The 27,750-nt window shown below is 44.6% G+C and overlaps 1 protein-coding gene across 5 annotated transcripts; it reads right to left on the reverse strand.

Annotated features, from left to right (window-relative positions):
• Positions 1 to 193: 193 nt before the first annotated feature.
• LOC129693977 (CD209 antigen-like protein C) lies at positions 194 to 27,739 on the reverse strand. Of its 5 annotated transcripts, XM_055630701.1 has the most exons (10): positions 27,628 to 27,739; positions 26,700 to 26,819; positions 25,362 to 25,433; positions 21,850 to 21,921; positions 19,979 to 20,050; positions 18,720 to 18,791; positions 12,740 to 12,811; positions 11,645 to 11,790; positions 8,115 to 8,224; positions 194 to 4,758 (listed from the first exon to the last, which is right to left on the reverse strand). In XM_055630701.1, the coding sequence occupies exons 1-10, from the start codon at positions 27,716 to 27,718 to the stop codon at positions 4,626 to 4,628; spliced, it is 960 nt and encodes a 319-aa protein (XP_055486676.1). In that variant the 5' UTR covers positions 27,719 to 27,739; the 3' UTR covers positions 194 to 4,625. The 5 variants fall into 5 exon arrangements, with proteins under 5 accessions (XP_055486676.1, XP_055486678.1, XP_055486677.1 ...); XM_055630703.1 differs by lacking the exon at positions 21,850 to 21,921; XM_055630702.1 differs by lacking the exon at positions 18,720 to 18,791.
• Positions 27,740 to 27,750: the final 11 nt, after the last annotated feature.

Here is a 27,750-nt window from a genome sequence, read left to right on the forward strand (position 1 = left end):
TTAAATGTTTAATGTAACAATGTAACATAACGACAGAACATGTCTTTAGGGGTAGGGTTAACAATTGAGTATGTAATTCTTTAATGAATCATTCCCTACACAAGTACTTTAATAATAAATTTTAAAAACACATTGGGCCATATACAAATGAGCTTGGGACCAAAGTGTCTATTTTGGACCACATGTTGAGATTTACTAGAATGTTGCCTGGGTTTCAGCAACTAGGTTACAGAGAAAGGTTGAACAAGTTAGGGCTTTATTCTTTGGAGCGCAGAAGGTTAAGGGGGGACTTGATAGAGGTTTTTTAAATGATGAGAGGGATAGACAGAGTTGACGTGGAAAAGCTTTTCCCACTGAGAGTAGGGAAGATTCAAACAAGGGGACATGACTTGAGAATTAAGGGACTGAAGTTTAGGGGTAACATGAGGGGGAACTTCTTTACTCAGAGAGTGGTGGCTGTGTGGAATGAGCTTCCAGTGAAGGTGGTGGAGGCAGGTTCGATTTTATCATTTAAAAATAAATTGGATAGTTATATGGACGGGAAAGGAATGGAGGGTTATGGTCTGAACGCAGGTAGATGGGACTAGAGGAGAATACGTGTTCGGCACGGACTAGAAGGGTCGAGATGGCCTGTTTCCGTGCTGTAATTGTTACATGTTACATGTTACATGTTACATGTTACACACATGGGGAAAAAAGAAACCAGCCGCCAAAGCTTCTCTTCAGGTAAGATTTATCCAACAGGTATACCTGGATGAGGAAGCAAAAGCTGTCGGACTAATCAAGGTAACAACGGCGAATAAAGCGTCATCGTATCGGCGACGACACACCCCACGCCTCCATCGGCAGTAAGCAGTTCACTGAAGCTGGTGGCAGCTGGAAAGCTGGGCAGAGGTCTTTCAGGCCAAGGCCCAAGCCGGTTTCAGCAAATATGGAATCTACACACCCTACCGGTCCTACTCTTCAATCAAGGACGGGAATAGAACCCACATCAGGGGCCTTTGGGCTTACCATAAGACCACCGGTAGCCATGGAGGTAGGTGGGTTTGGTTCTTCCGAAACATGGGGTATGTGGACCATTTACAAGTTGGTAATATTTACGCTTGTTTTTTGTACAAATGACAATGATAAGATTCAGATTCATTAATAACATGTGATTGGTTTATTTTTGCACAGTATACAAGGGTTCCAAGCATGGTTTGGAACTAGGGCCCGAGTTGTCTTTCAAGGCAGGCTCAGTATGACAGCCAGGATTGCCTTCCGGGACAAGCTCAGGAATATGGCCAGAGTTGTCTTTCAAGGCAGGCCCAGTATTATGGCCAGAGTTGTCTATCAAGGCAGGCCCAATATTATGGTCAGAGCTGTCTATCAATGCAGGCTCAGTATTATGGCCAGAATTACCTTCCGAGACAGGCTCGGGAATTTGATCAACGGTGGAAGATGCCGGTTCATCTTTGATTTAACTCCTTTGTGCAACAGAGACTTTCAGAATTTGGAAATGTGTTACTGTTAAACAACTGATTTCCATTCTCATGGATAATCCTTGATTAACTCACATTCACATGTACAGTATACTTTTGTAATGGGAAACTTTGTTACTGTCTAATAGCGGATATTCCATATGATACTTTATGACATGCATCGATCTCAAAGATGCATACTATTCAGTTCCCATTCACAGGGTTCACAGGAGATATTTGAAATTTAGCTGGATGGGCAACGATAGCAGTTAAAGCGTTGCAGGATGGGCTAACTTCAGCTCCCAGGTTATTTACCACATTATTAACCCAGTGCTTAGGCTGCTCCAAGGTCAAACATACATATTTATGGCCTATCTGTATGATATTCCAAAAACGCTGAATTTTGCTATATTAGCTGTTTCAGCCGCAAAACTAACATTTGAGAAATTGCGTTTTCTCATCCATCCAGTTAAATTTAAGTTGATACCAACTAGAGTTATAGATTGCGATGTACCTTTAACTCTATTAATTGTCTTTGATTTCGCCCTGGGGCAAGAGATAGTGGCCAGTGTAAATTGGCAATTTAGTGGTTGTTTTTCAGCTGCGTAATTAGAGCCTTTGCATTATCAGAACTTACATCGTGCAAAGGAGCAAGCTCTCAGGTACCATGAAGGTCATTATTCAACTGATCTATGCTATTACCAGCTGAAGCTATGAGTCACAATGATGGACAAACAATATTCAGCATTGCTCCAGTACTTGTAGTCATTTTTACCTTCAGTTTATGTTACAAAGTGTTGTTAGTGCTCAAAGATGTGGAATTACTATCCCATCTCTAGTCACAGAGGCGGATGGGATGTGCATGAGTTACCAATCCATCAGTTATATGGTATCAACTACCTAAAATAACTAGGTGCATTCTGTGTGTTAAAGGCTTATTGTGCGAATATGCATATCTGCATGCTCAACTACAATTTGACACACTACGGTGGTGGCATATTTTAGTCACATGGGTTCAACTAAGTTAATATCCTGTGATAGTTTACCTGACCTCATTTGGCGCTGGTGTATCATCGCGTAAATAAATGACAACACAATTAATGTTGGATCACAAAAGTATTCTATAATATTATGGATTGATGGAACACCAAATATCGATTTATCTGCAACTAGTCTCAATCAACAGTTGCAAAATTATCTGGCATGGCGGCCATTCACAGGGGCAGTGGCGATGGATGCGTTCTTCCTACTCTGGGGAGGAATGTTCGTTATGTTTTCCTCAATTTTGTCTCATCAGTCGGTGCTTGCTTAAAAACCAGCAAGACTGCGCCTCAGGCTTGATAGTGCCTGACTGGCCTACACAGCCATGGGTCCACTCATACTGCGACTGATAACAGAGCCTTTTTATGGCTGTTCCCAAACACAAAATTTGCTGGTTTACCCCGTGACTGGGGAGAACCATCCTCTGCATGAGCGAATCAAATTGTTGGGTTGCAGACTATGAGAAGACCTGTTCCTGTGGTACGGACTGTCAGGTTGTACGGTGGATGTAATTAATTCGGACTGAAGAGATATTACGAAGAAACAGTACATCTCCTATATCAAGAACGGTAAGTGTCCGGTTTACAGTCCGATATATCTTATGACACGGTACGTATAACGGATGTTTAAGAGGGAACTGCAGATGCTGGAGAATCGAAGGTTACACAAAAAAGCTGGAGAAACTCAGCGGGTGCAGCAGCATCTATGGAGCGAAGGAAATAGGCAACGTTTCGGGCCGAAACCCTTCTTCATGGCTTGGTATTCCTCTCAAAGCTATCTTTCACGAGAGATGGAGTTACATGAATTGTGCCAGTAATGCCTTGTTGTCATACTTCCTGACTGGGGTCAGGTCACCACGCTGTCGGGTCTCGACCTCTGATATCCAGATTTATAAAGGGTATCTTCTACTCAAATTCCCCAGGCCCAGGTACACAAAGATATGGGATATTATGTCCTGCTGTCGCTGCGTCGCCGGTGGGTTCCAGCAACATTCCTGTCCTCGGTCTATTCACTTACGAAGTGTTTATCCTCATGGCACTGGGTTCATCGCAACGGGCCCAGTCGTTGCATGAACTGTGACTGGACAGGATGGTTACAGCTGCAAATAATATGATATATTATGTTCATGACTTACTCTTGCAGAGTGACGGGGCGTCAGGTCTCAAACTAGTTTCATGGCATACCCCATGGACCTTTGGTGTGGGTGTGGTCACACATCAACAGTCATCATGTCATCATAAACCTTAGAGGCTCTGAACTAGCATGTTTGTTAGTTACACACAAAAAAAACTTCAGACGTAGGTATCGGTATAGACCATCCCCAGGTGATTTAACGGGTTGGCTTGTGCAGGAGTGTTTCAAATCTCACTACACCAGGGCTGCAACAACAACAGCGGCGAGGGTTGTGAATGTTTCGCTGGACCTCATCCTATTGGCTGCAGGATGGTCAAACCAGCGAATTTCCAAATGTGTTTTAATAAACCCATTTGCAAGATCAGGGGTATTTGCCAACACTTTTTTAAGGTTCTAATTTTTAATTCCTCCTGGAAGAGTGGGATTACTATTATCATCATTAAAAAGCACCAGCATGTTTCAATTTACGTCATGCTTTATTTAATTTTCACTCATCCCTGGTCAATTGATGGCAGTGTGTGACGCATGGACTCGTTTCCACGGCATGAAATCACAGAGCTTCAAAATCTTCACGTGGCTACTCACGTGACTCCGAAGTAAAATAGTAAAATTAAACGAGAACTTACCAGTTTGTAGTTTGATCTTTTTTTTATGAGGAGTTAGGATGAGGGATGACGTGCCCTCCGCTCCCAACCCTCTCTCATAAAGATCAGCTGGTAGTTATAGGTTCTCGAATCTTACTATATTCAGTTCATCAACTGTTATCTGCGATTTCACACAGCTGCTTTGAAGATTTACGCGCATGCGGGCTGACGGCCTTCTTCACGTAATCCCTCACCGTAACTCATCATAAAATAAAGATCAAGTTTCAAACTGGTAAATTCTCGTTTAATCTCGCTATTGAAATGCCTCCTACACTGCTATCACATTCATGCGACTTGTTTAACATCACCAAGCCGGTTCATTGCACGAACTTCCAATTTAAGAATATCACTGTGCTGGTTTCTCACAGATCCACTCCTGATTATAGTTGCACGATTGGTCATTCCAACGTCCATCACCAAACATTTCCCCACAGTGTTCCGCATTGTTCGCATTATTGGGTTCTCCCTCATTCCAAAACCTATAATACAATAGAACATGGACAATATAAATGTTACAAGGATTCCTACTTCAATCATAACAGCCTGAGATGCCGCTAGCATGACCTGCATTTCTCATCAAATGTTTAGATTTTATTATGAATTCCGTCTGCTGAAGGTATTCCCACAAAGGTGTTTCGTTGTCTATTTCAGCATTTCGATTCAATGACCATAAAGAAACAGCATTGAATTTCCAAGACAGGATGGAGGTCATGTTGATCTCAAACCTGTTGTTTCAGTTTCAATTTAGTTTATTGTCACGTGTACCGAGGTACAGCGAAAAACGTTTGCTGCGTGCATTGCAGTCAGCAGAATTAGAATACATTATTACAATCGAGTAATTTACAGTGTGTAGATACGTGATAAGGGAATAAGGGAATTAATGGCGACCCTTTCCTCTTTGTATCCATAATCTGGCGAAAGAGGACGAGGTTTTGAGTGTAGCTATTGTCATACGCCTTGGAGGTCAATGTGGTTTGTTGTGTGGGTGGTGCCACAGTGCATAACTGGTGGGGAAATTAACGATGATGAATAGTCAATGAACTTCCTCCCAATACGTCTATTTTATCACGTGTGGAGTCGTGCTCCCTGAGAATTATTGTGGACGGATTAGCCCCCGGAAATTGAGAGATTGTCCTTCACAGCCTTTTATCACAATTTCATCAGGAAGATGAGTAGAATTTGACCATTTGGCACATCAAGTCTACTCTGGCATTCAATCATGGCTGATCTATCTCTCTCTCCTAGCCCCATTCTCCCGCCTTCTTACATTGACCGCTGAGACTTTTACAAATCAAGAATTTACCAATCTGTGCCTTAAACATGTCTATTTACTTGGTCTCCACAGCCTTATGTGGCAAACAATTCCCTAGATTCACCATCCTCTGACTAAAGTTCAGCACACCAGGATGAGGCGAAGGAATTTTTGGGAGATAGATGCATGGCATAGGTGCATCAGTGTCTCATCTGAAAGTCTACACCGTGAAAGGTGACGTTTTACATTTTCCTAAGAAGGATAAGAAGAGGCATTGTCAATTGGGGTCCAATTCTAATGGAGGATTTTGCAACAAGAGAGATTTTCCTTCGCAATCCTAAGGGTCATCCGAAATTAGATATTCATGCCAGGTACACAAAAATGCTGGAGAAACTCAGCGGGTGCAGCAGCATCTATGGAGCGAAGGAAATAGGCAAAGTTTCGGACGAAACCCTTCTTCAGACTGATGGTGGGTGGCGGAGAGAAGAAAGGAAAAAGGAGGAGGAGGAGCCCGAAGGCTGAGGAAGGGGAGGAGACAGCAAGGGCTAACAAAATTGGGAGAATTCAATGTTCATGCCCGCAGGATGCAGACTCCCCAAGCGGAATATGAGGTGCTGTTCCTCCAATTTCCGGTGTTGCTCGCTCTGGCCATGGAGGAGACCCAGGACAGAGAGGTCGGAGGCGGAGTGGGAGGGGGAGTTGAAGTGCTGAGCCACCGGGAGGTCAGGTTGGTTATTGCGGACCGCGCGGAGGTGTTCGGCGAAACGATCGCCCAACCTCCGCATAGTCTCACCGATGTAGATCAGCTGACATCTAGAGCAGCTGATGCAATAGATGAGGTTGGAGGAGATACAGGTGAACCACTGTTGCACCTGGAACGACTGGTTAGTTCCTTGAACGGGGTCGAGGGGGGAGGTAAAGGGACAGGTGTTGCATCTCTTGCGGTTGCAAGGGAAAGTGCCCGGGGAGGGGGTGGTGCGGGAGGGAAGGGAAGAATTGACAAGGGAGTTACGGAGGGAGCGGTCTTTGCAGAAGGCAGACATGGGGGAGATGGGAAGATGTGGCGAGTGGTGGGGTCACGTTGGAGGTGGGGAAACTGACGGAGGATTATTTGTTGTATGTGACGGCTGGTGGGGTGGAAGACCAGGGCCCCATCCCCGACCTTTACCTCCGTTACATCGACGACTGCTTTGGTGCCACCTCCTGCACACACACACAACTGACTGACCTCATCCACTTCACCACTAACTTCCATCCAGCACTCAAATACACCTGGACTATTTCCGAAACTTCCCTACCATTCCTTGACCTCACTATCTCCATTGCAGGTGATTGACTTCTGATCAATATCCACTATAAACTTGCTGACTCCCATGGCTATCTGGACTACACTTCTTCCCACCCTGCTCTCTGTAAGGACTCCACCCCCTACTCCCAATTCCCCCATCTATGCCGCATCTGCTCCCAGAATGAGGCGTTCCACACCAGGGCATCTGAAATGTCCTCATTCTTCAGACAACGGGGGTTCCCCTCCTCCACCATAGATGAGGCTCGCACCAGGGTCTCTTCCATACCCCGCAACACTGCTCTCTCTCCCCATCCCCACACTCGCAACAAGGGCAGAGTTCCCCTAGTCCTCACCCTTCACCCCACCAGCCGTCACATACAACAAGTAATCCTCTGTCAGTTTCGCCACCTCCAACGTTACCCCACCACTCGCCAAATCTTCCCATCTCCCCCCATGTCTGCCTTCCGCAAAGACCGCTCCCTCCGTAACTCCCTTATCAATTCTTCCCTTCCCTCCCGTACCACCCCCTCCCCGGGCACTTTCCGTTGCAACCGCAAGAGATGCAACACTTGTCCATTTACCTCCCCCCTCGACTCCATTCAAGGACCCAAGCAGTCGTTCCAGGTGCGACAAAGCTTCACCTGCATCTCCTCCAACCTCATCTACTGCATCCGCTGCTCTAGATGTCAGCTGATCTACATCGGAGAGACTAAGCGTAGGTTGGGCGATCGGTCCGCAATAACCAACCTGACCTCCCGGTGGTTCATCACTTCAACTCCTCCTCCCATTCCTCATCCGATCTCTCTGTCCTGGGTCTCCTCCATGGCCAGAGTGAGCAACACAGGAAATTGGAGGAACAGCACCTCATATTCCGCTTATGGAGTCGGCATCCTGCGGGCATGAACATTGAATTCTCCCAATTTTGTTAGCCCTTGCTGTCTCCTCCCCTTCCTCAGCATTCGGGCTGTCTCCTACCATCCCTCAGCCCTCGCGCGCCTCCCCCTCCTTTTTCCTTTCTTCTCCCTGCCACCCCCTATCAGTCTGAAGAAGGATTTCGGCCCGAAACGTCGCCTATTTCCTTCGCTCCATAGATGCTGCTGGACCCGCTGAGTTTCTACAGCATTTTTGTGTACATTCGATTTTCCAGCAACTGCAGATCCTTCGTAAACACATAGATAGTCATGCCATTGGGTTGTAGGCCAGCAGGCGGATTATAAGGTGTTGATATAAATTATTGTGTTTTCTCTTCAACACCACAGATACTGAACAGAACGTGCGACCGGAAAGCTACTCACTTTACAGAGGATTTATAATCGGTTCCATCTACCCAGCGCCAGTCACCTTCAGAGGCCGAATCACTCAGACCAATCCACCGACGGACATTAGTTGTGTTCTTTATAAAGCCCTGTCATGGAAGCCAAAGGATGTCAGTATATATGGAAACAATAGCTGATGACACTACTGTATTACTTATATGTACAATCCCGTGTAATAATTATCCTGCTCTATAACGCTCGTCTATTTATCAACGACTTGGTTCTAGGTTTCTTGTTCCTCCAAAATATTCCAAATGGAATTTAAACTGGAGGTGGTGAAGGGAGGGATTAAGCCAGAAAGGGTTATTGGAAAAAAAAAGAGCTACTTTCAATTTAGTTGCATCTGGTTGGGTAACTATAGTAGGGTGGACATTATTCCATGCTTTAATTGTGCGGGGGAAGAACGAATTTCTGTACACATCTGTCGTTGTAGCTGGGATCACAAATTGGATCGAATGCCCTCGTCTGCTCCTAATTGGTTTGGGTTTGGTGTAGGTCTTGTAATAGATATAGATAGATAGATATAGATATGCCATTTATTGTCACTATACATGTACAATGAGATTAAAAGCAGCTCGTACTCAGTGCATACATATAATTTAGTACAAAAAACAAGAAACAGAAAACAAAACAAAAGGTGGAGGGGCGGGGGGGATAGGTGCACAATTCTGCGGCGCTATATACATATCTATAAAGCAAAATGGTGAAGGATGAATAGGTAGTATTCTTAGGCAGATGTTTAAAGATTATATTAAATATTTAAAATGTTTTTTAAAAATATTAAAAATTACAGTTACAATACACATTACAGTTCCAAATTTCAGTACGTGGATATAATAGATGGAAGTCCGGGTGTTGGGCTGTGAAGTCAGTGCATGTGTGAATTAAGAGTAGTTATGACTTTCGGAAAACAACTATTCCTGAGTCTATTTGTCCTAGATTTGATGCACCTATAGCGCCTTCCAGAGGGCAGCAGGTCGAACAGTCCAAGCGCAGGATGGGAGCTGTCCTTGATGATATTCTTTGCCCTGCTAAGGCAGCGGGAGGTGTAAATAAATATCCATCAGGGAGGGGAGAGGGCAACCAATGATCTTCTGTGCTAATCTATGTCGGGCTGACCATTTAACATTTTGTATAAACAGGTCAAACGGTGAGCTTCACGTCTGTCTGTCTTGGAGAGGGTTCCGCCCCAGAGAATTCAGAAGTTTGGTGACACTCGATCCTCTCTCATAGGTGGTAGTAACAAATCGAGCTGCCTGTCTTTGGACACGTTCGATGGAATAAATGTTGCAGATATAGGGTGAGAGGGATATGTGTTTTGCATTTTCCATGTTTACATGTCCTGGTTACAAAGCTGATGCCCTAATTATCAGGCAGGACTTTGACGAGGTCTTTTATGGCGGTGCTCGAGTACGGAAAGCTCTTTCTGCATTTGGAGTTTAACTCGTAGAACACGGCCCACAACCGGTCTCTAAGAACCGCACACGTAAGAAGACCCTCCCACATCTGCTACTGGGTCTACCTCCTGTGCCTTGTTGCTCAGGCTAGTCCTTTGAATACCAGCAAAACAGAGCAGCAATGTTCATATCTAACAACTACAAGTGGACAGATTATTACCTCAATGGGGTTAGGTTAGGTAAAGGGGAGGTGCAGCGAGATCTGGACTTCTTTGTACACCGGTCACTGAAAGTTGGCTTACAGAGAGAGTACAGAGGAGATTTGCTAGAATGTTGCCTGGGTTTCAGCAACTAAGTTACAGAGAAAGGTTGAACAAGTTAGGGCTTTATTCTTTGGAGCGCAGAAGGTTAAGGGGGGACTTGATAGAGGTTTTTAAAATGATGAGAGGGATAGACAGAGTTGACGTGGAAAAGCTTTTCCCACTGAGAGTAGGGAAGATTCAAACAAGGGGACATGACATGAGAATTAAGGGACTGAAGTTTATGGGTAACATGAGGGGGAACTTCTTTACTCAGAGAGTGGTAGCTGTGTGGAATGAGCTTCCAGTGAATGTGGTGGAGGCAGGTTCGTTTTTATCATTTAAAAATAAATTGGATAGTTATATGGATGGGAAGGGAATGGAGGGTTATGGTCTGAGCGCAGGTATATGGGACTAGGGGAGATTATGTGTTCGGCACGGACTAGAAGGGTCGAGATGGCCTGTTTCCGTGCTGTAATTGTTATATGGTTTATATGGTTTATAAGGTACAGCAGGCAGTGAAGAAAGCTAATGGAATGTTGGCCTTCATAACAAAGGGATATCAGTATAGGAGTAAAGAGGTTCTTCTGCAGTTGTATAGGGCTCTGGTGAGACCACATCTGGAGTATTGTGTACAGTTTTGTCTCCTAATTTGAGGAAGGACATCCTTGTGATTAACGTTCACGAGATTGATTCCTGGGATGGCGGGACTGTCATATGAGGAAAGATTGAAAAGACTAGGCTTGTATTCACTGGAGTTTAGAAGGATGAGGGGGGGTCTTATATATAAAAGTATAAAAGGACTGGACAAGCCAGATGCAGAAAAAAATGTTCCCGATTTTGGGTGAATCCAGAACCAGGGGCCACATTCTTCGAATAAAGGGGAGATCATTTAATGCTGAGGTGAGAAAACACTTCTTCACCCAGGGCGTTGTGAATTTTGGAATTCCCTGCCACAGAGGGCAGTGGAGGCCAAGTCACTGGATGGATTTAAGAGAGAGATAGATAGAGCTCTAGGGGCTAGTGGATTCAAGGGATATGGGGAGAAGGCAGGCGCGGGTTATTGATAGGGGACGATCAGGCATGATCACAGTGAATGGCGGTGCTGGCTCGAAGGGTCGAATGGTCTCCTGCACATATTTTCTATGTTTCTATGTTAAGTGGCAGAGCTCAGTCTCCAGCATGATAAAGGACCTTTAACTTCATCCACCTACTACTCATCGCAAGTTCATCAGGCTGACAACATTCCACAAGATCAAGGATACCACCATTGATTTAGAGATGGAGGAACACATCCAGTTAATCCAAGCACCGCTAGGCATGTCGACCAGCATGCCCAGGCATGCCCAGCTACCAACATGGGAAATTATTTATTTCCGCACGGCACTTCATTAGCACTTTCTAACTCGTTTTTCTTCGAGACAGCAAGGGATTGGAATACCCTACCAGCCTGCATCAGACATCAACACATACAAAGATGCATCTCCAAAAGCATCTCCATCTCGACTAACACATCCACCACTTGCATAGTGCTGAGTGACGCTCTACCTAGAGCTTTTCAGCATATTACACCCAGACCCAGATCCAGATGTCTACCGCTATTTCATGCGATACAAAGACACAGGTGATATTTCCATGAAAACCTAAGTGGTGTGTGATTGCCGCTCAGACTATCCCGCGTGTGAACGCAAACTGTCCGGGTCAAACATTACTTTAATTTCTAGTAGGAATAGCAACGCGCTTTCGTAGTGGATCGAAAGTATCACTTTGCAGTGAATATTGTTTGCAGGTGTTATCACAGAAAAACTCCTACCTGCTCTTCGGCATTATTAATGACAACAAGGTGGGCGTCCGCTGATGCGCAGGTTCTTCCGGCCACCTCCCAGCTCTTCAAGCTTGAGGAAAAGAGATAACAGCTTTGCTTGAACTTGGTCCATTGCTCGGGACAAGAATGCACACCTGTGAAGATATTGAGGTAAATGTCAGAGGAGTCCGCTTCAGGCGGGAATATTTCCGGCCATATCTGGATGATCGAGGCGAGGGTAAAAAAAACCTTAACCACTTCCAGCTTCAATTATCGAGACAATCATCCGGACAAAACCAGGGCCAGTTTAGATCACCGTTTTACATAATAGAAAGCAGGGCGCAGCGTGAGAGTCGCTGCCTTAGAGCGTCAGAGACCCGGTTCGATCCTGACTACGGGTGCTGTCTGTACGGAGTTCGAACGTTCTCCCCGTGACCCGCGTGAGTTTTCCCTGAGATCTTCGGTTTCCTCCCACGTTCCAAGGACGTACATGGTGTGAGTAAATTGCGTTGGTCCCTGGTGTGTGTGGGATATTGTTAGTGTGCTGGTCGGTGCTGAGTCGGTGGGCCGAAGGGCCTGTTGCCGCGCTATATCTCGAAACAAAAGCACTGTGGAACGTGTGGGAAATATGGACGAGGTTGATACCAGAACAAATGTGTCACCCCAGACTATCGTGTAGCAGCGAATAACCTCGGCCATTGCTATTATAGGGAGAAGGCGAAGACCGCGGAAAGATTTAATTAGAACGCTGAAACTCGCTATGCTTTCTACATCAATTCTATCTTGGCTTTTCAATGCGATATCCTAAAATCCAGAGCCCCTGGTCTATCTCCGATGCTAACAGACCCTTCCTCGGATATAGAGCTCAAAACTCCGCAGAATATTCCAAATGTGACTTGACCTGCGTCATTTAAATCCTCGGGATTACATCCTCGCTTTTATATTCTAGTCACCTCGAAATTAATGCCAACTTTGCGATTGCCTTCCTTACCACTGACTTAACATGCAAATTAATCTTTTGGGAATCATGCACAAACACTCACAAGTCCCTTTGCACCTGTGATTTCTGAATCATCTTCTCATTTTAATGATCACCATACTTACTTTCCCTCTGCCATGGAATCTCAGTCTGGAGGTTGGAGAGTTGGGCAATTGCCTTCTCAAGGTTCCCTGCAACTGAAAAGGGACAATGATTTAGATCGTTCGGAGTTTGTTTCTCGATTAAACCTGTTCCGACACCGGCATTCCGGTTTTCCTTTCATCGTTCATCTGAAGTCTACGGCTTCTATTGGTTCGAGATTCTGGAAATGTTGACTCTTGTTGCGAGGATTCACATTACCCTGCAAGAATATAGCAGGGTCCCAAGAGCCACTTGTTGCAGTTGGAGAGAGTTCGCGTTAGCTACGGGCAGACTGGATTGGATTAAGTGGATTGACCTTGCATTGACCTGGAATGCGCTGAGCGGGCTTTGTGCTTTAGACAAGAGACAATAGACAATACGTGCAGGAGTAGGCAATTCGGCCCTTCGATATAGCACCGCCATTCAATGCAATCATGGCCGATCAATCAATCAACCTTTATTGTCATCTTGCAAAGCAACAGTTGTACAGTGCAAAATGAGAAGACGTTTCCCAGGGAATACCGGAGCATCGCACATAAACATGTCACACATAATAACGGTAAAAACAATCCAGTCCCTGGTGAAACAGTATAAATAGTTAAAAGTAGGTAAAACAGCAACATTAAAATACGGTAAAAACAGTCATTAAAATGTCCAGGGCAGCTGATTTGAGTGGCCAGTGCCAGAGTTATTAAATTGTCAGTGCAAAGCAGCAGAATCAGCTGGAGCGACTGTTTAGTAGCCTCACAGCCTGTGGCAGGATGATTTGAGGGTATGAGACGTGAATTGGCCAAGATAGACTGGCAATTAATTCGAAAAGGGTTGACGGTGGATATGCAATTGAAGACATTTAAAGACTGCATGGATGAACTACAAAAATTGTTCATCCCAGTTTGGCAAAAGAATAAATCAGGGAAGGTAGTACATCCGTGGATAACAAGGGAAATCAGGGATAGTATCAAAGCGAAGGATGATGCGTACAAATTAGCCAGAAAAAGCAGCATACCGGAGGACTGGGAGAAATTAAGAGACCAGCAGAGGAGGACAACGGGCTTAACTAGGAAAGGAAAAATAGATTATGAAAGAAAACTGGCAGGGAACATGAAAACTGACTGCAAAAGTTTTTATAGATATGTGAAAAGAAAGACATTAGTTAAAACAAATGTAGGTCCCTTGCAATCAGAAACAGGTGAGTTGATCATGAGGAACAAGGATATGGCGGACCAATTGAATAACTACTTTGGTTCCGTCTTCACTAAGGAAGACATAAATAATTTGCCGGAAATAGCAGGGGACCGCGGGTCAAAGGAGTTGGAGGAATTGAGTGAAATCCAGGTTAGCCGGGAAGTGGTGTTGGGTAAATTGAATGGATTAAAGGCCGATAAATCCCCAGGGCCAGATAGGCTGCATCCCAGAGTACTTAAGGAAGTAGCTCCAAAAATAGTGGATGCATTAGTAATAATCTTTCAAAACTCTTTAGATTCTGGAGTAGTTCCTGTAGATTGGCGGGTAGCAAACGTAACCTCACTTTTTAAGAAGGGAGGGAGAGAGAAAATGGGGAATTACAGACCAGTTAGTCTAACATCCTTAGTGGGGAAACTGCTAGTCAGTAGAAAAGAGGATGGAATAGCAGCTTTATTGTCAACATAACATGAACCATGTACAATGGGAAATTTAAAATGTCAGCCAGTCAGTGGTGTCATGGTAACACAGTCTTGAAGCTAGGATACATACAAGGTAAAATAGGCAAAAGATAAACAACTAAATAAATATCACAAACAAAGCACGCATACACACCCAGCCCTCCATCCTTCTGTCGATTTCACAGTGGTGAGACCACACCCTTAGTATGTCTCGCCCCTTTGGTCCTTGAGCAAGGACATTATTGCCATAGAGGGAGTGCAGAGAAGGTTCACCAGACTGATTCCTGGGATGTCAGGACTGTCTTACGAAGAAAGACCGGATAGACTTGGTTTATACTCTCTAGAATTATGGAGATAGAGAGGGGATCTTATAGAAACTTACAAAATTCTTAAGGGGTTGGAAGAGGCAAGATGCAGGAACAGATTGTTCCCTATGGTAGTGAGGAAGTCCAGGTACAATTAAAGATGGGATCAGCAGCTTTTGAAAGTGGGAAAATCATTGGACAAAGTCAGCATGGATTTACGAAAGGTAAATCATGTCACACAGATCGTGGTGAATTTCTCAAGGATGTAACTAGCTCGCAGGAGGGTAGTCGAGGCCAGCAATTGGCTATATTTAAGCAGCTATTAGGTATTCGCCTTGTATTAAGGGATCAGAGGGTATGGGGAAAGGCTGGTACGGGATACTGAGTTTAGGTATTGCGAGATGATCATATAGAATAGCGGTGCAGGCTCGCAGGGCCACATAATGGGGAGGAGACCTGTACCTAATTTCTTGGATTCTGATGGTTTAAATGTTTGAATATGTTAGGCAGATGGTAGTCCATAATGTTTGATACTGACTGTTCTCTTACAATTGATGGCAGGAGATCCAGATGTGTGTGAAGGGGGGGCAGTTTGCCCTTAGCTATTCTCAAGAGAGTTTTTTCAGGACAGCGGCCCTGGGAACAGTTCTTGTACTGAGGAAGTAGGGCAGGACGCCAATGGCCCTTCCTCTCTGCTCCCAATCAGTACCATCCAGTTCCGGACCTCTCCCCAGATGCCCTCCATACTGACCCGCTATCTTTGGCCCCTATCTAGCTCTCTCTGGAAAGTATCCAATGACCAGCACTCCCCTCTAGCAGAGCAGCCATGGATTACGGTGGAGGTCATAGTTCCCAGCCATCTTCTCATCTCGGTTTTTTCACCTTTATCCATACGCTCCCCTTGACGCACACCACATAACATTGCCTGCCCAAAGCACCTAATTCCTTCTTCTGAATCCTAAAACAGAAATGAATATTGCTCCCAAATTACACAATCTTTTAATTTCAAGTCATGTTTGAAGCATGACAACTAGAACAATTCACTAGTTCCTCCATCCATCTCACTCCTGGACATTTTCACTTTACTATTGTAAGACTTGAGTTTTTGCTCACCACCGTTCATACCTAACGGCTTCATTCCCACCATTCGACCTCACCCTCCCTGTCAATTAATCTCTGCAATGGACGCAGCTTAGATTGCGATCTGACTGCGCAGTATTGTGGATATTGGGCATGTCGGTCAAATGACCTGATATGTTGCTGTTGAATAAGAGGTCACTGCGCAATTCGATCTCAGTGGGTCTCCTCACAAGGATGAACCTCTCTCTTTTAACTCCCCTCACATTGGGCACACAAGCGGGGATACGGTTGCCTTTCACTCTTACGGTACTTGTGACCCGACCCGAAACAGCTGCAACCAATTCCATTCCACAGGAGTTCTATCACCCTTCTATGTAATATTCCCTTCTAAAGCAACTGGTGTCCTTGGTAAGAAAGGATGAGTACATGGGGAAGTTTAGCAACCCCCACCCCCCCCCGCCCCTTTCCCCTTTCCCAACACACCCCATCCTATAACCATATAACCATATAACCATATAACAATTACAGCACGGAAACAGGCCATCTCGGCCCTACAAGTCCGTGCCGAACAAATTTTTTTTCCCCCCTTAGTCCCACCTGCCTGCACTCGTACCATAACCCTCCATTCCCTTCTCATCCATATGCCTATCCAATTTATTTTTAATGATACCAATGAACCTGCCTCTACCACTTCCACTGGAAGCTCATTCCACACCGCTACCACTCTCTGAGTAAAGAAGTTCCCCCTCATATTACCCCTAAACTCCTAGATTCACAAGGAACTGATTCATCGGGCCACAACTAGAGACGCGCCGTCAATTACTACTCTACTAGTATCTACGTCATTATTGTCCCTCGGACTATCGTTGGTTCGAATATAATCATGTTACGATTATAATCATGTATTGTCCTTGCGCTGACTAGCACGCAACAAAGGTTTTTCACTCTACCCTGGTAAACGTGACAATAACCTAAACTGAACAGAACTGCTCTATTTAGCTGTTTTCAGGGTGATTCGTTGGTAACCTGCGGTCCGTCTGACGAGCACCATACTTACTCTCTCTCAGCAGTGCAACCTCACCCTGAACGTCGGAGAGTTAGCTGGTTGCGTTCTCAACGTTTCCTGTAACTAAAGAGGGACGACAGTTTAGGTTACGTGGAGCCCCTTTTGGTACATAACCCTGCTCTTGCATTATTCACTCCGCGTTCCTTCCAGAGTTGACCTGACGTTTACGGTTTTTTACAAGTGGGCGGCACTGGAGAAAGAACTGGATACAGTCGTGGTCACCCTGTCGTAGTGAGAAAAGTCATTCAATTGTAAATAGTTCAAACAAAATAAGGTACGAAGATTTTATCCGGTCTGACGGGTTTGAGTATCAAAAGTGTTTGAATAGTCTAGTCTGTTATTCTCTGTGTTGTGGGGACTGGGGAGTGAATTTGTACACGGTCATCACATCACAAAAGACATAGAGATCGTAGAATGGTCCAGTGAAAGGGAGTCCAAGTTTAAGAAGAGAGAGGAATTATTTAAAATGACCCGAGGCGTAACGGTTCCGCACAGTGCGTACATTGAATGAGCTGCCAAAATAATGAGAGGGCGGCTACAATATCGCCATTTAATAGACCACTCGACAGGTGAATTGATACAAAAATTCAGAGGGTTATGGACCAGACACAGCCAAAGTAGGTTCCATTTGAACATCAAACTCCTTGTCCTCAGAATGTATGGCCCACACTCTCGAGCTTTGAATGTGTGATCTAAACTCTGGAACATCGTGCAAGCATAGCAGAATAGTCTGCGCCTCTGTGAACCGGGACTGGACATCAGATGAGGAGAAAATGCCTAGTAGCTTTATTTAGGTCTTTATTCTTTGGAGCGCAAAAGGTTAAGGGGGGACTTGATAGACGTTTTTAAAATCATGAGAGGGATAGACAGAGTCCCGTGGAAAATCTTTTCCCACTGAGAGTAGGGAAGATTCAAACAAGGGGACATGACATGAGAATTAAGGGACTGAAGTTTAGGGGTAACATGAGGGGGAACTTCTTTACTCAGAGAGTGGTAGCTGTGTGCAATGAGCTTCCAGTGAAGGTGGTGGAGGCAGGTTCGTTTTTATCATTTAAAAATAAATTGGATAGTTATATGGATGGGAAGGGATTGGAGGGTTATGGTCTGAGCGCAGGTATATGGGACTAGGGGAGACTATGTGTTCGGCACGGACTAGAAGGGTCGAGATGGCCTGTTTCCGTGCTGTAATTGTTGTATGGTTATAAAGCAACTGCTGTCCTTGCATCATCGTCGTCGTACATGGGGAAGTTATCCGAGAGATGTGAGCCCAGAGGACTGCCATTCAGTCCACAACCAGCAGGTGGCGCTAACTTATAACCATATAACCATATAACAATTACAGCACGGAAACAGGCCATCTCGGCCCTACAAGTCCGTGCCGAACAATTTTTTTTTCCCCTTAGTCCCACCTGCCTGCACTCATACCATAACCCTCCATTCCCTTCTCATCCATATGCCTATCCAATTTATTTTTAAATGATACCAATGAACCTGCCTCCACCACTTCCACTTGAAGCTCATTCCACACCGCTACCACTCTCTGAGTAAGGAAGTTCCCCCTCATATTACCCCTAAACTCCTAGATTCACAAGGAACTGATTCATCAGGCCACAACTAGAGACGCGCCGTCAATTACTACTCTACTAGTATCTACGTCATTGTTGTCCCTCGGACTATCGTTGGTTCGAATATAATCATGTTACGATTATAATCATGTATTGTCCTTGCGCTGACTAGCACGCAACAAAGGTTTTTCACTCTACCCCGGTAAACGTGACAATAACCTAAACTGAACAGAACTGCTCTATTTAGATGTTTTCCGGGTGATTCGTTGGTAACCTGCGGTCCGTCTGACGAGCACCATACTTACGCTCTCTCAGTAGTGCAATCTCAGCCTGAACGTCGGAGAGTGAGCTGGTTGCGTTCTCAACGTTTCCTGTAACTAAAGAGGGACGACAGTTTAGGTTACGTGGAGCCCCTTTCCACATAACCCTGCTCTTGCACCGTCACTCCGCGTTCCTTCCAGAGTTGACCTGACGTTTACGGTTTTTACAAGTGGGCGGCACTGGAGAATGAACTGGGTACCATCGTGGTCACCCTGTCGCAGTGAGAATGTCATTCAATTGTAAATAGTTCGAAAATAAGCTTACGAAGATTTTATCCGGTCTGACGGGTTTGAGTATCAAAAGTGTTTGAATAGTCTAGTCTGTTATTCTCTGGGTTGTGGGGACTGGGGAGTGAATTTGTACACGGTCATCACATCACAAAAGACATAGAGATCGTGGAATGGTCCAGTGAAAGGGAGTCCAAGTTTAAGAAGACAGAGGAATTATTTAAAATGACCCGAGGCGTAACGGTTCCGCACAGTGCGTACATTGAATGAGCTGCCAAAATAATGAGAGGGCGGCTACAATATCGCCATTTAATAGACCACTCGACATGTGAATTGATACAAAACGTCAGAGGGTTATGGACCAGACACAGCCAAAGTGGGTTCCATTTGAACATCAAACTCCTTGTCCTCTGCCACAGAGGGTAGTTGAGGCCAGTTCATTGGCTATATTTAAGAGGGAGTTAGATGTGGTCCTTGTGGCCAAGGGGATCAGAGGGTATGGAGAGAAGGCAGGTACGGGATACTGAGTTGGATGATCAGCCATGATCATATTAAATGGCGGTGCAGGCTCGAAGGGCCGAATGGCCTACTCCTGCACCTAATTTCTATGTTTCTATGTTTCTATGTTTCTATGAACCTGCCTCCACCACTTCCACTGGAAGCTCATTCCACACCGCTACCACTCTCTGAGTAAAGATGTCCCCCCTCATATTACCCCTAAACTCCTAGATTCACAAGGAACTGATTCATCGGGCCACAACTAGAGACGCGCCGTCAATTACTACTCTACTAGTATCTACGTCATTGTTGTCCCTCGGACTATCGTTGGTTCGAATATAATCATGTTACGATTATAATCATGTATTGTCCTTCCGCTGACTAGCACGCAACAAAGGTTTTTCACCCTACCCCGGTAAACGTGACAATAACCTAAACTGAACAGAACTGCTCTATTTAGATGTTTTCCGGGTGATTCGTTGGTAACCTGCGGTCCGTCTGACGAGCACCATACTTACGCTCTCTCAGCAGTGCAACCTCAGCCTGAACGTCGGAGAGTGAGCTGGTTGCTTTCTCAACGTTTCCTGTAACTAAAGAGGGACGACAGTTTAGGTTACGTGGAGCCCCTTTCTACATAACCCTGCTCTTGCACCATCACTCAGCGTTCCTTCCAGAGTTGACCTGACGTTTACGGTTTTTACAAGTGGGCGGCACTGGAGAATGAACTGTGTAGAATCGTGGTCACCCTGTCGTAGTGAGAATGTCATTCAATTGTAAATAGTTCAAAAATAATCTTACGAAGATTTTATCCGGTCTGACGGGTTTGAGTATCAAAGTGTTTGAATAGTCTAGTCTGTTATTCTCTGGGTTATGGGGACTGGGTAGTGAATTTGTACACGTTCATCAAATCACAAAATACATAGAGATCGTGGAATGGTCCAGTGAAAGGGAGTCCAAGTTTAAGAAGAGAGAGGAATTATTTAAAATGACCCGAGGCGTAACGGTTCCGCACAGTGCGTACATTGAATGAGCTGCCAAAATAATGAGAGGGCGGCTACAATATCGCCATTTAATAGACCACTCGACATGTGAATTGATACAAAAATTCAGAGGGTTATGGACCAGACACAGCCAAAGTAGGTTCCATTTGAACATCAAACTCCTTGTCCTCAGAATGTATGGCCCACACTCTCGAGCTTTGAATGTGTGATCTAAACTCTAGAAAATCGTCCAAGCATAGCAGATTAGTCTGCGCCTCTGTGAACCGGGACTGGACATCAGATGACGAGAAAATGCCTAGTAGCTTTATTTAGGTCTTTATTCTTTGGAGCACAGAAGGTTAAGGGGGGGACTTGATAGAGGTTTTTTTAAATGATGAGAGGGATAGACAGAGTTGACGTGGAAAAGCTTTTCCCACTGAGAGTAGGGAAGATTCAAACAAGGGACATGACATGAGAATTAAGGGACTGAATTTTAGGGTAACATGAGGGGGAACTTCTTTACTCAGAGAGTGGTAGCTGTGTGGAATGAGCTTCCAGTGAAGGTGGTGGAGGCAGGTTCGTTTTTATCATTTAAAAATAAATTGGATAGTTATATGGATGGGAAGGGAATGGAGGGTTATGGTCTGAGCGCAGGTATATGGGACTAGGGGAGATTATGTGTTCGGCACGGACTAGAAGGGTCGAGATGGCCTGTTTCCGTGCTGTAATTGTTATATGGTTATATGGTTATAGCTGTTATGCATCATCGTCGTCGCCAGTGGCCGCTGTTATCCGAGAGATGTGAGCTGCAGAGGACTGCCATTCAGTCCAGGAACCAGCAGGTGGCGCAGCTTATAACCATATAACCATATAACAATTACAGCACGGAAACAGGCCATCTCGGCCCTACAAGTCCGTGCCGAACAACTTTTTTTCCCTTAGTCCCACCTGCCTGCACTCATACCATAACCCTCCATTCCCTTCTCATCCATATGCCTATCCAATTTATTTTCAAATGATACCAATGAACCCGCCTCCACCACTTCCACTGGAAGCTCATTCCACACCGCTACCACTCTCTGAGTAAAGAAGTTCCCCCTCATATTACCCCTAAACTCCTAGATTCACAAGGAACTGATTCATCAGGCCACAACTAGACACACGCCGTCAATTACTACTCTACTAGTATCTACGTCATTATTGTCCCTCGGACTATCGTTGGTTCGAATATAATCATGTTACGATTATAATCATGTATTGTCCTTCCGCTGACTAGCACGCAACAAAGGTTTTTCACTCTACCCCGGTAAACGTGACAATAACCTAAACTGAACAGAACTGCTCTATTTAGATGTTTTCCGGGTGATTCGTTGGTAACCTGCGGTCCGTCTGACGAGCACCATACTTACGCTCTCTCAGCAGTGCAATCTCAGCCTGAACGTCGGAGAGTGAGCTGGTTGCTTTCTCAACGTTTCCTGTAACTAAAGAGGGACGACAGTTTAGGTTACGTGGAGCCCCTTTCTACATAACCCTGCTCTTGCACCGTCACTCCGCGTTCCTTCCAGAGTTGACCTGACGTTTACGGTTTTTACAAGTGGGCGGCACTGGAGAATGAACTGTGTACAATCGTGGTCACCCTGTCGTAGTGAGAATGTCATTCAATTGTAAATAGTTCAAAAATAAACTTACGAAGATTTTATCCGGTCTGACGGGTTTGAGTATCAAAAGTGTTTGAATAGTCTAGTCTGTTATTCTCTGGGTTGTGGGGACTGGGGAGTGAATTTGTACACGTTCATCAAATCACAAAAGACATAGAGATCGTGGAATGGTCCAGTGAAAGGGAGTCCAAGTTTAAGAAGAGAGAGGAATTATTTAAAATGACCCGAGGCGTAACGGTTCCGCACAGTGCGTACATTGAATGAGCTGCCAAAATAATGAGAGGGCGGCTACAATATCGCCATTTAATAGACCACTCGACATGTGAATTGATACAAAAATTCAGAGGGTTATGGACCAGACACAGCCAAAGTAGGTTCCATTTGAACATCAAACTCCTTGTCCTCAGAATGTATGGCCCACACTCTCGAGCTTTGAATGTGTGATCTAAACTCTAGAAAATCGTCCAAGCATAGCAGAATAGTCTGCGCCTCTGTGAACCGGGACTGGACATCAGATGAGGAGAAAATGCCTAGTAGCTTTATTTAGGTCTTTATTCTTTGGAGCGCAGAAGGTTAAGGGGGGACTTGATAGAGGTTTTTAAAATGATGAGAGGGATAGACAGAGCTGACGTGGAAAAGCTTTTCCCACTGAGAGTAGGGAAGATTCAAACAAGGGGACATGACATGAGAATTAAGGGACTGAAGTTTAGGGGTTACATGAGGGGGAACTTCTTTACTCAGAGAGTGGTAGCTGTGTGGAATGAGCTTCCAGTGAAGGTGGTGGAGGCAGGTTCGTTTTTATCATTTAAAAATAAATTGGATAGTTATATGGATGGGAAGGGAATGGAGGGTTATGGTCTGAGCGCAGGTATATGGGACTAGGGGAGATTATGTGTTCGGCACGGACTAGAAGGGTCGAGATCGCCTGTTTCCGTGCTGTAATTGTTATATGGTTATATGGTTATAGCTGTTATGCATCATCGTCGTCGCCAGTGGCCGCTGTTATCCGAGAGATGTGAGCTGCAGAGGACTGCCATTCAGTCCAGGAACCAGCAGGTGGCGCAGCTTATAACCATATAACCATATAACAATTACAGCACGGAAACAGGCCATCTCGACCCTACAAGTCCGTGCCGAACAACTTTTTTTCCCCTTAGTCCCACCTGCCTGCACTCATACCATAACCTTCCATTCCCTTCTCATCCATATGCCTATCCAATTTATTTTTAAATGATACCAATGAACCTGCCTCCACCACTTCCACTAGAAGCTCATTCCACACCGCTACCACTCTCTGAGTAAAGAAGTTCCCCCTCATGTTACCCCTAAACTTCTGTCCCTTAATTCTGAAGTCATGTCCAATTTGAATCTTCCCTATTCTCAAAGGGAAAAGCTTGTCCACATCAACTCTGTCTATCCCTCTCATCATTTTAAAGACCTCTATCAAGTCCCCCCTTAACCGTCTGCGCTCCAGAGAATAAGACCTAACTTATTCAACCTATCTCTGTAACTTAGTTGTTGAAACCCAGGCAACATTCTAGTAAATCTCCTCTGTACTCTCTCTATTTTGTTGACATCCTTCCTATAATTGTGCGACCAAAATTGTACACCATACTCCAGATTTGGTCTCACCAACGCCTTGTACAATTTTAAAATTACATCCCAGCTTCTATACTCAATGGTCTGATTTATAAAGGCTAGAACACCAAAAGCTTTCTTTAGCACCATACTTACGAGATTCCACTCAGGAACTATGCACGGTCATACCTGATCCCTCGGAGTTCAGCTGTATTCTTCAATTGTCAACGTTTCCCATGTAACCTATTTTGAGGGTCCTGCCAGTTGTAGGTCACATTGATCAGCCCCATCTGCTATCATTCAGCCCATTCTTGCAAATGGCCTAAATCACTCTGTAGACTTCCTTCCAGATTGACCTGACCCCCTATCTTGGTATCATCTGCATACCTACTAATCCAATTTACCACACCTTCATCCAGATCATGGAGACATGAACAAACAACAAAGGTGGTCACACAGATCGTGAGTGAGAATGTCTATTCACCTGCCTCCAAATAGTTAAAAAAATAAACCTTACCCTCTGGCTTATCCGGTTCAGCCACTGTTGAATCCATCTTGCTATTCAAAAGTTTTGAACCCAACAGTTGAACCTTCTTAACCAACCTTACATGAGGAACCTTGTCAAAGGCCTTACTAAAGTCCATATAGACAACATCCACTGCTTTACCCTCGTCAATTTCCCTAGTAACCTCTTCAAAAAATTCAAGAAGATTAGTCAAACATGACCTTCCAGGCACAAATCCATGTTGACTGTTCCTAATCAGACCCTTTTATCCAGATGATATATATTATTCTAAAATGATTTTCCATTAACGGTTCCGCACCAGTGAAGTCACATTGACAGGTCTAGCTGCCAAAATAATTGAGAGGGCTGCTACAAGAGATCTGCAACAAAATAAGAGAGTACAGATGAGACATAGAATGTTGAATGGATACAGCAACTAAGTTCAGAGAAAGGTTGAACAAGTTACCTTTATTCGTTGGAGCGCAGAAGGTTAAGGGGGGACTTGATAGAGGTTTTTAAAATGATGAGAGGGATAGACAGAGTTGACGCGGAAAAGCTTTTCCCACTGAGAGTAGGGAAGATTCAAACAAGGGGACATGACAAGAGAATTAAGGGACTGAAGTTTAGGGTAATATGAGGGCGCCTCTGTTTACTCCGGGAGTGGACTGTGTGGATGAGCTTCCAGTGAAGGTGGTGGAGGCAGGTTCGTTTTGCATCATCGTCGTCGCCAGTGGCCGCTGTTATCCGAGAGATGTGAGCTGCAGAGGACAGCCATTCAGTCCAGGAACCAGCACGTGGCGCAGCTTGTAAGAAGCTGCTTTAAGGGGTATCTGGACTCGAAGTGCCACTGAGCCTTTTTTTCCACATGCTGCCTAACCTGCTAAATTACGCCGATTTGACCAACTGATGATTAAGAGAAGTGGCAGCCGTGGATGGAGAGATGGGGATTACCGATGAGGGGAAGTTGTGAGGCAGAGACTGGTTATCCCAACGTTCAAAAAACAGTTCGACAGATACATGGATAGGACGGGTTTGGAGGTGATATGGACCAAACACACGCAGGTGCGACTAGTGTAGATAGGACATGTTGACCGGCGTGGGAAAGTTGGGCCGAAGGGCCTGTTTCCAACTGTAGCACTCTAAGTCTCTATGAAAACTAGCGACGTGATTTCACACTCACCATTGTTCTTCCATTGGGAACTTTCCATCCGAAAGTCAGCATCTGACCTCTTTATTTCACCCATCTGTGCCACTGAAATAGAAACTAAGATTTGAATATCACACGCTCGATATAATTTGCCCCCACAACATCTACAGAAACTTGATGCCCATATTCGAGGCGGAGAATGAATGAAATGGGAGATTCTGCAGGAATTCTGTTGACCACCAGTTAGGATATGTTAGGATATGCCATTCCTTCCCCTACCCTGCACGATACAAACACATCTCTGGTTGCAACAATAAACAGGGATAGTGATCCAGGATATCTTAAAAACGTTTATGCCTTTCCACTTTTCCGAACTCATCTGTTCCAAATCAGTTCCGTACTGCGGTTGGCGCGTTGTCGTATGTCTTTCTTAGAATACCGCCGTTTATATGATGGGAAATCCGGAAAGGAAAGTATAACGAGCAAATGAGAAGAAAACAACACATTGACCCTTGCTTTTAAATAACCCACATTGCTTTGTATCACGACCAGCGTTGCTCCTCAAGACTGAAATAATGTAACTTCTCAAATCAATGCTTGCGGATCCGTGTATGTTCCTCAATTAGCTTTCGAAATTAATAATATAAAAGCTACAGACGTCAGAAACCTAAAAATGTAAACAGAGTATGCACGAAATGGCAAACGTCCGTGAAACGGAAATTTAGCAACAGAATACAAGATGCAGGAAAATAATTCGCGATGTTGGGGAAGTCCAGAACAAGGGGTCATAGTTTAAGGATAAGAGGGAAATCTTTTAGGACCGAGATGAGAAAATATTTTTTTACACAGAGAGTGGTGAATCGGTGGAATTCTCTGCCACAGAAGGTGGTTGAGGCCAGTTCATTGGCTATATTTAAGAGGGAGTTAGATGTGGCCCTTGTGGCTAAAGGGATCAGGGGGTATGGAGAGAAGGCAGGTACAGGATACTGAGTTGGATGATCAGCCATGATCATATTGAATGGCGAATGGTGCAGGCTCGAAGGGCCGAATGGCCTCTACTCCTGCACCTATGTTCTATGTTTCTATGTTTCTAGACAAAACTGGTTAAGTACCCGTGTAGTAGCGACTGTATTCTACCGCATCACAGAAGTTCTATCAATTTCACCGAATCCCCCTCCCCTCCGCCACCCCAACCTTAGTTGCTAATTCGTGTTATTTATTTTTCAGTTCCAACGAATGATCTCAGATCAGATTTGAAAAATTAAATGTTTCTCTGCGCAGCGATACCGCCCGACTTACTGAGGGTTGTCACCATTTCCGTTTTTATTTTTAGATTTACAATACATAACAAATGTCAATGCTTAAACTTACTCAGTGCCAACGCAATAGCAAGCGACAGAACTGACACTACGATGCAGATACCCAGAAGAGTGTAGATAATCTTGGGTGGTAGATTTCGTCGTGCAGTATCTGCTCTTCGGGTCCAATGTTCTGCAAAGTGCAAATGGAACTAATCACTGAAAGCAAAATACTGATTCCTCCAATGGAAAATATACCAACCTTGTCCCGGTTTAAACTTGGCGACGTCCAACGGAGCCGACGGCTATTGTCAACAACTCAATTTTCAACTGACAAAAATATTTATATTCCTCTGTCTAACCTTTAAGCAAAACAGGATGGACATAGGCCTGAGTATAGAGTGGATGTGGTGTAATAATAATAATAATAATAATAAGTTTATTTATATAGCACATTTATAGTCAATTTTCATTGACCCCAAAGTGCTTTACATAATTTAAAAATCAGTTCCATACAAAGCATAAAGATGGGTTAACAAAATAATAAAATGCATAAACAGGACACAACATGTAACATAAACATCCACCACAGCAATCATCACTGTGGTGGAAGGCACAAAAAAATGTTGGCCGTCCTCCTCCATTTTTACACATCAGACAAAAGTTGAAGTCTAAAGAAGGGTATCGACCCGAAAGGTCACCCATTCGTTTTCTCCATACATGCTGCGTGACCCGCTGAGTTACTCCAGCATTCTGCGTCTATCTGCAGACTAAAGGATCATTCGCTCCATAAGCTAAGTTCAATTGGGAAGAATCAACAAAACTCACCCATCCACCCCTCTTTTTCTTCAACATTTTGCCCATGCGTCTCCCTGCGGTTAAATCTAGCCTCCCCCGTTTGTTCCGTTGAAAGTGTCATTAATTTGAAGCCCATTCATTTGAATTTGAAAACAAGGAGAACCAGGACACATTAAAATATATTATAAACATAGTGATGAAACCTGGCTTCAGATCTCTCGGCTCAAATTCGTCTCCATTCTGCTCATCGATGTGAAACGCAGTGGCATCTTCATAAATGTCTTTTCCTTCCATGTTCTCGGCTGGGAGATCTGGTCTGTGTTGAA

The sequence above is a fragment of the Leucoraja erinacea genome, unplaced genomic scaffold (genome assembly GCF_028641065.1).
Source record: "Leucoraja erinacea ecotype New England unplaced genomic scaffold, Leri_hhj_1 Leri_514S, whole genome shotgun sequence".
Taxonomy (NCBI): Eukaryota; Metazoa; Chordata; class Chondrichthyes; order Rajiformes; family Rajidae; genus Leucoraja; species Leucoraja erinaceus.